The sequence below is a fragment of the Bos mutus genome, chromosome 22 (genome assembly GCF_027580195.1).
Source record: "Bos mutus isolate GX-2022 chromosome 22, NWIPB_WYAK_1.1, whole genome shotgun sequence".
Taxonomy (NCBI): Eukaryota; Metazoa; Chordata; class Mammalia; order Artiodactyla; family Bovidae; genus Bos; species Bos mutus.
Genome location: NC_091638.1, coordinates 53,462,527 through 53,475,940, shown reverse-complemented (window position 1 = coordinate 53,475,940; position 13,414 = coordinate 53,462,527). Strand labels below are relative to the sequence as shown.

At 51.2% G+C, this 13,414-nt stretch overlaps 1 protein-coding gene across 6 annotated transcripts in view; it reads right to left on the bottom strand.

The window, feature by feature from the left end:
- Nucleotides 1–13,414, bottom strand: part of FYCO1 (FYVE and coiled-coil domain autophagy adaptor 1) — a 78,787-nt gene that overhangs the window by 44,931 nt on the left and 20,442 nt on the right. For all 6 annotated transcript variants that reach the window (XM_070359147.1, XM_070359151.1, XM_070359149.1 and 3 more), the window contains 6 exons: nt 11,242–11,385; nt 7,971–8,061; nt 4,646–7,012; nt 3,565–3,657; nt 2,690–2,808; nt 402–569 (listed from right to left, as the gene is read on the bottom strand). In XM_070359147.1, coding sequence (XP_070215248.1) covers nt 402–569; nt 2,690–2,808; nt 3,565–3,657; nt 4,646–7,012; nt 7,971–8,061; nt 11,242–11,385 — 2,982 coding nt within the window. The remainder of the gene's footprint in view (nt 1–401; nt 570–2,689; nt 2,809–3,564; nt 3,658–4,645; nt 7,013–7,970; nt 8,062–11,241; nt 11,386–13,414) is intronic.

Here is a 13,414-nt window from a genome sequence, read left to right as displayed (position 1 = left end):
GACGCACTGGAGTTTGGGGCCCCAGGCGCTGGGAAGAGTCGGATGGAGGAGAAGGAGAAAAGGACTCCTGAGAGAGGGGCAAGGGAGTGGAGAAGTCCCTGAGGATGTTAATCATCTTTGACTGTCACTCTGTGGCTGAGTACATGGAGAGTTTGAAAACAATTAACACAGCAATACGAAAACACAAACCAGATGCACACTAGTGGGAACAATGAAATCCTGTCTTTTAAGGCTGCCAAGGGCCTGAGTAGACCCTGTTCATGTGTGTGTGCCCTTACAACAGAACACAAGCAGACAGGGCCCACTTCCCTGCAACAGTCCCTTCAGGAAGAGTCACACTTCCTTCAAGAAAAGCCAAGCTCAGGGGAAGCCCCCGGCCCCTGGTCTGTCCCGACACTCACCTGAGCAGCTCTATCAGCCGCTCCTCCAGGTACTTCTTGGTTCTGTTCAGGTCATCCAGGTCAGCGAGCATCTTCTGGTCATTCTTCTCCCTTTCTGCCGCCTCCTGGCAGAGTCTGTTGTAATATTCCTGGGCCTTTGTGGTGGCTCTTTCAAGTTCCTTCTGGGTCCTGGTGGAGGAGCGGTAAGTAGTCCTCATCACCCACTATTTCCAGCTTCCCCCTTCCCCCGGGCTAACCCCAGCCTCTAATAAGCAGTCCCGCTGCCCTACCAGCCTTTGTCTTGGGGGAGCCCCTTGCACTGTTCTGCTCACAGGGTGGATATTCAAACCTTAAGCCTTCAAACCTCCTCTCACACACCCAAACTCTTCACACATTGCTACCCCCACAACAAATACAAGGGACATTCGGGAAAGGAGGTTGACCTCAGGTCACTAGGAGCACCCCAGGTGGGTCAAACTCCGTACCACTTTTCTTTGGAGAAAACTGAGGTTGTGAAAGGAGCCCAATGGGTGAGGTGCATGGGTTTGTGACAGGGGGTGGATATGCAGAGGAAAAAGGAGTCAGAACAGGAAGAACTGTGGCGCAGCTTCCTGGAGGTGACCAGGCAGAGGAGCATCCGTCCCCCATGATTCTCTGGGACTCTACACATGAGGTGTGGCACTGGGCACAGAGCAGGCACTAACTCTGAATGGCCAGGAGTTCAACCTGAGGCTTCGAGGCCTACGGAATCCTGCTCTGGGTACTGCAGAGTCTCAGGCTATGAGAGGGGCTGGCTGAACCAGAGTCTGCCCATCCTTGCCCACTTCTCATTCAGCTCACTAGTCCCCTAAGGCAGTGGCTTTCCAAGGATGGTTTATGAACCAAGGCATTCACAAAAGCTCCATAAAACTAGAGGGCTGCACCTGACCAATCAATCTGTATCTATTCCAGCCTTGCCATGTCCAGCAAAAAGTTGTCAGCAGGCTGTTTACGAGACACTGTCCACCGAATGATCTTGGGGACACATAGATATACACACAGTTATAGCATTAAAAAAAATACCACCAACTTAGGAGGTTCTATTTAAGTTGTCACACGAACATGACCTGGCTAAGGGCAGCCAGAGTACTACAGGAATTGAACTCTGAAAGGACAGTCAGATGAGAGGAAACACACATCTAGGCTACTACGCATCCAATGTGGTCTGGATCTCCCGTTGAGCCTGGGCCAGGCCTAGAAGCAGGTGGTAGGAGATGGGTGGGAAAGCTAAAGCCTCAGGGAAGTTCGATGTGTCTGCTTCTGCTGGGAGCACACATGCAATCCGGCGCCAGGATCCCTGCAGGATGAGCCTGGCCCCGTCGCTGGGTGGTGGGCTGATGATGCACAACTCCGGGGCTGCCAGGTCTGAAGACGTGGCAGCCTTGGGGCTGGACACAGGGAGGGCCATATTTTAAGGTTAAAAGAAATGATGACGAAAGGGTGACGGCAAGACGTGTTCTCCACAGACACAGCACCAGAGAGTCTGTGGAGCATCAGAAGACAAGCTGATCCTGCTCCCTGGCTCGCTCGCTCACTCCTGGATGAGCTGGGAGAACCTCACACTTAACCCCGCAGCCTGTCATTGATGAAGAACTCAGGTCAAAACTCACATTGGGGAAAACGTGCACACACATAATTCACAAACCAGTTCCCCAAAACAAAACAAAATACGATAAAACACAAAACTATCTGTCTATATATTTTTTAGGTAGTTGTTCAGAAAAAGACTCTGGAGCCAAATGTTCTAAGTTCTAGTCCTGCCATCACCACTTACACACTGTGACCCTGGGAAAGTGACTTCACTCTTCTGAGCCGCATTTTTCTCTTCTATTAAATAGGATAAATAATAATACCATCCTCACAGGACCGTTGGGAGGATTAAATAGGCAAGTAGATTTCAAGCATTTAAAATGGTACCTGCCACATTTTAGGCTTAAATGTTTGCTGTTGTTAGTATCATGACACTTGCCCAATTTTTATTTCATTTGATTTTTACCAAAGCATGAAGTTCCTGAACTGAAATATGCCCCCCAGAGACGACAATGGATTAAGAGAAAGGTTCCCTGCAGCTTCTATAGGCTTGTGACAGGCCGACTGCCAAGGAGCTCTGTGGCATGCTTCCGACATAAGCACTCCCTGGGTCTACAGCTTTTCTTGCAAAAGGACTTTTTAAAGCTGAGTGAGTGGCTGACTTTCTAAACGACTAGACCAAACCCGCCCCTTCCGTGCGGACTCTCCCACTGGCCCCACGGGCAGACTGTGTAACTAACCTGTCCAAGTCTTGGCGCAGGGCGGCCCCCTCCTCGTCCTTCCTCAGCATGGCGGCCTGGCACTCGGCAAGGTGCTTGCTGGTGCAGCTCAGTTTCTCCTGCACGTCCGCCTGGGCAGCCTGGCACAGGACAGCAGGGAGAAGACGCCTGGCTGCAGAAGCCGTGCGAGGTACCACACGGTGACTGGCTCGCTCCACCCCATCTGGCCGGCGCACTTCTAACGGGAGGGGCTTTCATTTAAGATTAAGAGGCCGAGAACTAGTACGTGTGTGGAGTAGGACAGATTCCCGTTTGTAACTATGTCCCTTGAGCATCAACTAGGGCCAGTTGTGGTGGGTGTAGGGGCTCCAGGGTGGGGATAGAGGTGTGGTTGTAGGGTGTGGGGGTTTCTGAAAAATGTCACAGCCCTGAAGACAGATTTCAGTGCCTCCCCTGCTCAAGCTAAGGTCAGACTCACTGACTTGGAGAACACGTGTGGATGTGTGTGCGCGGTAGTCACTCAGTCGTGTCTGACTCTTTGCGGTCCCATGGACTGTAGCCTGCCAGGCTCCTCTGTCTATGGGACTTCCCAGGCGAGAATACTGGAGTGGGCTGCCATTTCCTTCTCCAAAGACAAGGTGGGGGGTGGTATAAAAAAACACTTGGCAGCTCCAGCCAGGTGTTCAGGGAGTGGCAGGGCCATGACACAGACTTTGGGTGTCTAGGGCACACTGGATCTCCCGCAGGGAGGCCTCTTGATGGTCCGGTGAGAGACAAGTGAGATTCCCTCCCCGACAGGCCCACGGCCCGGGAGTACGATGACCAGGTGGATGAGGGGCCGGGCCCTGCTCAGGCAGGCAGGAGCACCTCCCCTGGGCCCCAGGGCTCGGGCCTACCTTCAGCTTCCCCTCAGCCTCCTTGGTGGCCTGCAGCTGCCGACCCTGCTCCTCCAGCTGGCCCCTGAGGGTCCTGCATTCTTCACTGGAGGTCTGAGAGGATGGGAAAGGGATCAGAAAAGTGGGGTCCTTGTTCTGGGACTCCTTCGGCCCCATTCACCCAAGTGGGTAAAAACAAGCCACTTCTCTTTCTCTCAAACTAAATTAAGCTTTGGGCTTCACTGGTAATACAGTCCTGTCAAGCTAAGAGATTTAGCTTGGCCTCTGAGCTTAGCATTTCATTTCTACGAGGGAAGGTGGAGCATGAGCCACGTGGAGCTACACGGGATGGAGCGACACAGGGTGGAGGCACATCTGTGGGGAGGCAGCAGCTGCCTGAGCGAGAGCAGTGGGCTGAGAGCGCACAGGCCCAGAAGCACACAGACACGTGACGAGCATCAGAGGCCGAAGCCCCGGCTGTTTGCCTGTGTCCTCACTCTTAACCTTCTCCCCCGTGCAGTCTAGGGCACACATAAGCTCATCTACCCCAAGGGTCTTGTGAAAATGAATTGAGTTGGTTTATTACAACTGCACTGTTATCAGAAGGCAGCTGAAGGGACAGAGAATCCAGGGACAGGATTTGAGGCAGTCAGGAACTCACAAGCCCACAGGGCTTGGACAGCAAGTACATAAACGAGGGTAAGGAAAACACCAGAGGCCTCATGTTTCCTTACAGCAGGCACTCCCACCCTGCTCCTGCTGCCGTGCAGGAATGAGGGCACAGGCTTACAGGCCTCCTAAGATTTCAAAAGAAGCCCCCGAACTAAAGCTACAAGCAACTTGCTCTTAAAACGTTGGCTGCTAATTACAAAAACAGATTCTGTGTGGGCCCAACTTGTCTGCAATGGCATCAGATGTCTGAGTGACGGCACCCTCCATGGTGCTGGGTCCCTGACAGGCTCTCGCACGACAAGGACGCTGTGGGCTGTGACAACAGGACACTCCCGGGCCACATGGCCCAAGGCGCCTCCCACTCACTCGCGGGCCCACCAGGCCCTGCTGCAGGGGTTGGGTGCAGCTCAAACGGCTGGGGGAGGTTTACCTTCAGTCTTTTCTGGTAGTCCATCATCTCGGTGCTCAGCTGGAACTTGAGGGTGTCGAGCTCCTGGCGTGAGGCCTCCTGGAGGCTCTGGGCGTGCTGTTCAGCCTGGGCCAGCCGGGCCTGCAGACCAGGCAGCGAGCCGGCTGTCTCCTCGGCCACCCTCAGCTGCTCCTGCAGGCTCTCCTTCTCTCGCCGCAGCCCTGCCACTTGGTGCTCCAGGCCCTCCCGCTCCCTGGAGGCTGCCTCTTGGGCCTCCCGCAGCTCCTGAATGGTGTGGGCCAGCGCCCCCTCCACCCGCTCTTTCTCCGCAGTCAGCGCACAGACCTGGATGCCAAGCTCTGCCGTGTCCATGTTGGCATGGTGCAGCTGCTCCTGCAGCTCAGTGTGCTCCAGATGGGCCTCCTCGGAGCTGCACCTGACCCGGGACAGCTCCTCCCGCAGGATCTGGAGCTCCTCCTCCCTCCGCTCTGCCTCTTCGGCCCTCTCCTCCCTCAGCGCCCCTTCGCGCTCAGAGCACTGCAGCAGCTCCTGGACGTGGGCCCTGTTGAGGGCCTCGTTCTGTTCCTTCAGTCGCTGCACAAGGGCCTTGTGCTCTGTCAGAGCAGTCTCAGCTACGCTCAGCTGGCTCTTCACCTTCTCCTGGTCCCCCAGGGCGGCCTGCAGCTTGGCCTGGAGCTCCACCACCACGGCCTGGAGTCGCCGGGCCTCCCCCTGATGGATCTCTAGCTGCGCCTGAGACAGGGCCAGCTGGACGGCCAGCTCCTGCGGCGCATGGTCTTCAGGTGGGCTGAGACCCTGTTGGCCTCCGTCTGCCCTGAGGGTCTCAATCAGCTGGGTCTGCTGCTGGCACTGGCCTGCAAGAGCTTGGAGCTCCCCATCCCGGGCCTCGGCGAGCTGCTGGCCCTGCTCCACCTGTTCCCGCATTCGCCAGCACTCGGCCTCCTTGCTCTGCAGGGCAGCCTCCTTCTCTGCCATGTGGGCCCACATGCTTGCCTCTGTCTGCTCTGACTCCAGAGAGGCCAGGGAGCCCTGGCTGGCCACCTCCCGCTGCTGCAGCGCTTGGTAATCAGCCTGCAGGGCCTGAAGTTTCTCCTCCAGAATGTGGTTGCGCTCAGCTACATTCTGCAGCTCCTTCTCCAGCTCCCTGTGGGCCTGCTGGAGCTGGTCCTCCATGCCGGTCCCGTGCACCCTGGGATTGTCTGTCTGTCCCTCCCGCAGGCCCCGCTGTTCCTCCTCTGGCATCTCGCAGGCCTGCTGTGGGACAGAGTTCAGAGCTTCAAGCGTCTCAGCCGCGTCGGGCAGACCTGGGCCTAGCTGTGCAGCAAGTTGCTCCAGCATCCCCACCTTCTGGCTGAGGTGGTCCCTGTCCTGGATGAGCTGCTTCTTCTGCTCCTCCAGGTCACTCACGTGCTGGCTCACCTGGGCCAGCTGGGTCTCCAGGAGCTGCAGCTGCCGTGTCAGCGAGCGGGCCTCCTGTTCCAGCAGCTCCTTCTCCTCCAGCCGCTGCCGCGCCTCACGCCTCGCTTCCGTGAGCTCCTCTTCCAGGGAGCCCAAGTGGCCCAGCGACTCCTGCAGCTGGCGCCGGAGCTGGGCTGCCTCCTGCCCCTTGCAGGACAGCTCGTCCCGCAGCAGGGCTGTCTCCTCCACCAGGCGCTCCAGGCAGGTCTGGGCCTCCTCCTTCAGCTGCAGTTCCCCGGCCAGTGGCTCCAGCTGCACTGCCTGCTGCCCGCTGAGCTCCTGGATGCGGGGATTCTCGCTTTCCAAGGCTTGGAGCCTCACCGCCAGCTCCTGGGTCTCCAGGGCCGAGTCACTGGAGACACGCTCTTCCCTCTCCTTTGCATCCAGAGCCGGAGCGGCCATCTGCTCGGCTGCAGCCAGCTGCTCCAGGACATTGGCCGCGGGGATGTCCTGGTTCCTCCTGTGCGGGGAGTCATGGGTGGCCTTGAGGTCCCGAGCCAGGGGCTTGAGCAAGGACTCCAGCCGCCGCAAGGCTGAGCGGTAATCCTCCTCCTTCTCCGCAGCCCCCAGCTCGAGGGCCTGCAGGCATGTGTGCAGCTCCACCATGGTGTTCTGCATGGCCTGGGTGACTTCCCACTGCTTCTGGAGTGCAGCCACCATGTCCGCGAGGCGACTGTTGTCCTCAGCGGTGGCACGGCCCCTCTCCCTCTCCACCTGCAGCTGCTCTCCCTGCAGGCTGATGGCCGCCTTCAGCTCCTGGTTCTCTCTGTCCAGCTGCTGCATCCGCTCCTGCAGCTGCTTCTCCCGCACCTCCAGCTGGTCCAGCTCCAGCCGCATCTCGTCGAAGCCCTCCAGGGACTCGCTGTTTAAGGGGTTGCTCAGGTCCAGGCTGGAGGCCATCTCCTGAGTCTGGGCGGAAACATGGAAAATAAGTGGCCTGGGGATGAAGCTACACAGCTGTTTGGTCAAGCTTTAGAATTTAATGCGAACAGAAGGAAAACTACAGCAATTAGGTGACCTAAAGTCTATGGAGCTATTCGGAGGACTGGAACTCCTTCGCTCAAAGCAGCTGCCAGAGAAGGTCAGCAGCACATCCTAAAACCATGATGCAATGCCACACGCATGAGTTCCCAAGACCCAGAATCGACGTTTCCCATCCCACCGCTGCTAGTGTCGGTAACACAGTGGATGTTCGCTCTCAGAGAAATTAAGTTATATGTAAACTACTGCTCACCCACTGCACTGTACCCACAATTCCTGCTGCGATTGTATCACAAAATGGGGTAAAGATGCTACTCTGAATGCTTCTTGTCTTGATTACTCTTTATTTTGCTTTGCTGAATAATTTCTGTGTTCTTTCCCATTAAACTACATGATACATTCCATTCACATAGATAACAAAATTAACCAAACTGACCTTATCCACTAGCATTCACTGAGCACTAGGCTTGCGCCAAGCCCTCAAGCACAGTACGTGCATACCTTTGTCTACTTCCTACAACCATCTTAAGGGCTGGGATAATTGTTATGATCCCATTTTACAGATGAGAGAGCTCAAGTTTCGAGAAGGTAAGTCACCTTCCCAGAGTCACACAGGTGGCGAGTGACAGTCAGAATATGATCTTGCCACTTTTAACCACAGTGCTAAATCACTTCTTCTAAAACACTTCAAAAAGTTTTAAAAAATAACTTGCTTTTTAAAAGATCTAAGTTCCTTTTGGTTGTAAAAACCTGGACTCTAGGAAACAGCGGGTAGGACTGAGGGATTATGCGGCTTGGGGCTGGAACATCAGGTGTCTGAAAAGGTCCCGAGTTGGGCAGGGCAAGGACATGACAGACAGGAAGGCCCCAGCCTTTCTGGCATTACCTGCAGGTAGCTGCTCACCAAACTGCTCATGCTTGAGCTTCGGCTGGGTGGTCTCCACAGGTAAGCGGAAGAGCTGGTGGCCAGGGTCCTCCTGTGGGGCCGCAGAACAGACACGCCTGCATCAGAGCAGGAAACACACACACACACACACACACACACACACACACATACACACACACAAGGGGAGGCCTTGGTTGTCAACTGGCAACCAGGTGGTGGCAGGGGTGATGCCCACCTGGCTACAGTAAGGGGGCAAAGTCCAACAGTTTCCACCAAAGCACACATTCAGGTTGGTTGTGCCAGCTGGACTCCACTGCTGAAGTCTAAGCATGGTGGCTCTGCTCCCACTGTCAAAAAGGAACGATATACTATTTTCCCAGTTTGAGATTTAAGCTTTCCTAGAAACTTTGGTGCCAGCCATTACTCATTTGCCAGTGAGGAACCAGCAGCAGTCAGTCTGGTAAACAGAGGTCACGCTGTGCGTTGGGCCTTGAGGTCACTGCTTTACAGTACGCTACACGGGTGATGCAGCGGGAAGACCTCTGGTTCAAGTGACCACACGGGACACTTTCTACACTGCGGGAAGTTCTATTTGATGGCACTAGTCACTGCAAATGAAAGGTACTTTCACTTAACCAGAATCTGTCCCTTAATCTACAATTGCTGCATTTTGCACCTTGTTAGTCTCCACAACCCAGCGCTGCACTTTCAGCATCTACCCGGAAGACAGTCACGTACGTGTGTGAGGTGACATGCGGGTGCTCTCGGCAGTGTATCATAGGGGAGAAAGCAGAACCAGTCTGACTCTGTATCACTGGAGAGACAGAGAGCCTCTTTACTCACACAGAGGAACACTACGCCACGCACTGGTCGTCTGTTTTGTAAAGTGCCAGGCAGTGAGTATTTTTGGTTTGTAAGCCTTGGGCTCTGTCACAACAACTCAAGTCTGCCACCGCAGCCTGAAAGAAGACCCATAGACGGTGGTAAATAAAGGTGTGTCACACACTGCCCTGTGGGCCATGGTTTGCCAGTCCCATTCCACGTCTGTAGAACTCCCTGTGCAATTGGCTAAAAACCTCAAAAACAAAGTGGAATGAAAAAGGCGAGTTGCAAAAGAATAGCTACTTCACTATTCAATGTATGCAAATGCAAAAAATATATATATATAAAATAAAACTATATATACATTTATGAGAACACACAGTAAAACACAAAAATATCTGGGAACGACACGCATCAACTACAGGGTTGTAATTACTTCTAGACAGGGAGAGATCAGAAAGGATGGCCATGGGGTGGGGCTTTGTTTGAATCTATATTTTATTTCCTAAAAAAAAAGGTATTAGAACCAGCTTGAAGGGGCTTTGACTGGCCTAATATGAGATAACTTGAGCTTTAAAATTATTACAGTGATGAATATAACCTATTGAATACAAAAAGAATCCACAAGTCAATACTGCTATAAATAAGCAAATGAATAAACTGATGGAGAAGAAAGAAAAGATCTTCCTTTACAAACAGAATGCCAACTACTAATGCAGAAGGAAAAATGAACTCAGAAAATCACTCTGATAACCACGACAGTAATTGATTCAGGAAAGATTTACCAATGGATGTTAACAGGAGAGAGATTTAAAAGAAATAGGATAAAAGAGAAAAAAAAAAAAACCTAGTCTGAAATGTCTTCCAATAAGATACATATTAATTACAAAGAGAGAAACAAAACTTCAGGAGAAACCTGGCTAACACCAGCATAACCAAACGATGATGGTTAACCTCACTAGTAATGAAACCTCTGGGTACAATACACCGAGAGGGACACAACGCCTGGGGTATTTCTCCCAAAATGCTTAATCTGAATACAGTAATAGGAAAATACACTAGACAAACTCAAATCAAGGAATAAGTTACAAAATAACTGGCCTCTACTTCTAAAAATGTCTATGCTATGAACAACAAAGGAGAGAAACTATCCCAAATGAACAAGGACTAGAGACCCCTGACAATTCACTGACGTGATCCTGGACTGGATCAAAGACGTGTCTGGCATAATTCTTAAAATTTGAGTATGTTCTGTAGATTGGATAGCAGTATTGTATCAGTGTCAATTACCCGATTTTAACAATTGTGCTGAGGTTGTATAAAAGGATGTCCCTGATTTAAGGAAATACACAATGAAATACTTAGGAGTAAAGGGCAATCAGGGCTGTAACATATTCTCAAATGAGAATGTAAACAAACCACGTTTACATAAGGCGAAAAAGTGATACGGAATTCCCTGACAGTCTAGTGGTTAAGACTCCATGCTTCTGCTGCAAAGGCGCAGGTTCAACCCCTGGCTGGGGAACTAAGAATCCCCAAGCCATGAGGTGCAGCCAAAAAATGTCAAAAGAAAAGAGAATGATAAAAACAGTTGTAGTACAACACTGATAGCTAGAGAACTGAGGTGAAGGACAGATGAGCACTGCGTACTGTTTTTACAACTTTTCTGTAATGATTGTAAAATTGAACCATTCTAAAAAGGACGTGTGAAGTAAATAAGGCAAAAATGTTGGCTCTTAAGCCCCAGTAGTTGGCATATGGGTTCCATTATAGTCAGTACTTCTTCCTCCACAGAAAGAAGTCCCTCATAAGAAATTCAAAAAATTGGAATTAAAAACAAAACACACCTTTTTTACAGAAAGCAAAAAAAAAAAAAAGAAGAGTGCTGGGCTTGAGTTGAACTCGAGTCTGGTGCCCTGGCCCTGTTCTTGCCAGCTGTGTGGCACTGGGCAAGTCCCTCCGCTCTCTGCGCCTGTTTCCTCAGCACCTCACTCCTGAAATGGGTGTTGTGTGAATGCACTTGTGTGGGCGCTGTGCTGGTGTAGGAAAAGAAAACACAGCAAAGCAAACTTTCCAACAACCCTTATGCGATGAGCTTTCTATCCCTCTCACTGGCGTCCATGATAATAACTGTATCTAGGAGAACACAACTGGGAAAAGCCCACTTGCTTCCACTTCGCTCCCACACTGAGTTCCTTAACACATCTGAAAACCCTGGGTTTTGCATATGCATCTCCACTGACTCATACCGCCTAACCAACTCGGTTAAGTTTAAGGCTGGAGCCTTCAGATGTTATCGCTAGTCACAAGGCAACCAAGTCTGTAAAATGAGCAAGCATAAGGTCATTTACTGCATTAGCAAAACTGCTTTGAGCGGACTGATGGCAAGCTTCAAAATCAAACACCTCTTTCCCCTCTTTTCAACCAAGTAGTTAATTCTTCAAAGTACCTGGCAAACGTTGGCCAGGCAGCATCCAGGTCATAGCCCCGCGATGCCAGGTCAAACTGGACGTCAGTCAGCTCGTAGAGTTGGCCCACGATGTCAGAGCTCAGCTTTGGCTTCAGAAAGGGGCTCCTTGCATAGTACCAGTCACTGCAGAAAAATATGGAAAGGGGTCAAGTACAGGAACAATAAGGATACTGGAAGACTGCATTTAGTCATCCTCCTAGCACGGCTTTGCCTCATCAACTTGCAACTCAGGGTACTAAGCTAATTAAAGACAGACAGAAAGATACACATCCCAATGTGGTTTTCACCACTGAAGCATGTAACTCTTAAACTCACTCTTCTTCAAGGAATCACTGAAATGAACTAGATGCTTATTTGTTTATTATTTATATCTTATCTATTCCCCCAAAGAATGTGAGAAACCTTAAATTTGAATTACCATCCAGGAAAGGGCAGTTGTAAGGGAAAGAACACTTCCTTTTCATAAGAAAATCTTGTCTTCTATCCCTTCTGGAGAATGCAATACAGGACACTGAACTCGCTGCTAATTTCTGTCCAGACATGTATTAAAAAAGTCAAAGAACAAAATATCTCCACTTTGAGGTGGTGGTTGTTTTACTTCATGTGAAACAGTAAGAATTAAAGAGACAACACTGATGAGTTTAATGAGCTATGTGGCTGAGTTCTGAGAACTGGGAGACACTTTAAGTCAGTTTATGACAGCTGTGACTAAACCTCACAACAACCTTCAAATCAAATGTGCAAAGGTTTTCAACTCACATGAATTCACAAAGCTTAGCACATACAAGAGAAATACGCATTTACACAAATCTTAAAGGTGACACAAAATGAAACAAAATATTTCCCCCAGTAGTTTTTCTTTTATTCAGAAGCATCTCTTTGATTAACTGGAAGAAGCTCTAGAGGTAGAAGGGCGGCAGAGGTGGGCAGGGCAGCCGGGCCAGCCACAGAGGTTCAGCTAACAGGCTCCTAATCTGACATCCTCTCCCAGCTCCACGTGCTCAGTCCTGCTCTCCGTCCTGTCCTCCTCCCCCTGCTGAGGGGGTGGAAGGGGCACAAGGGGCCCGAAGGCCCCCCATCTGGTTGCTGTCACAAGCTCCAGGGAGCCCAGACCAACAGGGCCGGCACTGACTCAGTGCCTCTGGTGAGGCCCCAGGCTCGCTGGTGTTAGATTCCACAGGTGGTTCTGCGGAGGGGCATGTTTGCCAGCACCAAGGACATGCCATCCACCAGGCGAAAGCACCTGGCATTAGGAGTTCTGAGACCTGAACCCCAGTTTCTGCTTCCCACCTGAGCATCAGTGGGGCCCAGACAGAGGCATCTGACCTCCCTAGACCTTTGTCTTCTCACCTGTGACAGTTCAGGGCTTCCTGCTCCGTGTGCGCCAAGGATGGTGGTCAGGAAGGGGAGGAGAGGATGACAGATGGAGGCCTCTGCTTGTGCCAGGATGTGGCACACACAGGCACTGCCACTGTGGCTGGCATTATTGCTATTATAATCTTTTAGTTTATCACACTTGTTTGAGGGCTCCTTAAAAGACTCTGATGCTGGGAGGGGTTGGGAGCAGGAGGAGAAGGGGACGACAGAGGATGAGATGGCTGGATGGCATCACTGACTCGATGGACGTGAGTCTGAATGAACTCCAGGAGTTGGTGATGGACAGGGAGGCCTGGCGTGCTGCCATTCATGGGGTTGTGAAGAGTTGGACACGACTGAGCGACTGAACTGAACTGAACTGAACTGGTTTCAGAGGCCTCATACACTTTAATGCCTGGTGAAAAGTGTTAAAAAAAAATGTTCACTGCAAAAAAAAAATTTTTTAAAAAATGACATATTCCTACCTTTTATTTATCACGTAATGTTCTCATATACTTTCTAATCCTTTTATATGTTTTTTGCAATTTCTTCATTGTTGTCATTAGAACAGATAAGATTTGCATTCTTTTCCCTTGATCGTTATATTGTTATTTTCATTGTTGCTATATAGACCGGAGAAGGCAATGGCACCCCCTCCAGTACTTCTTGCCTGGAAAATCCCATGGACGCAGGAGCCTAGTGGGCTGTAGTCCATGGGGTTGCGAAGAGTTGGACACGATTGAGCGACTTTACTTTCACTTTTCACTTTCTTGCATTGGAGAAGGAAATGGCAACC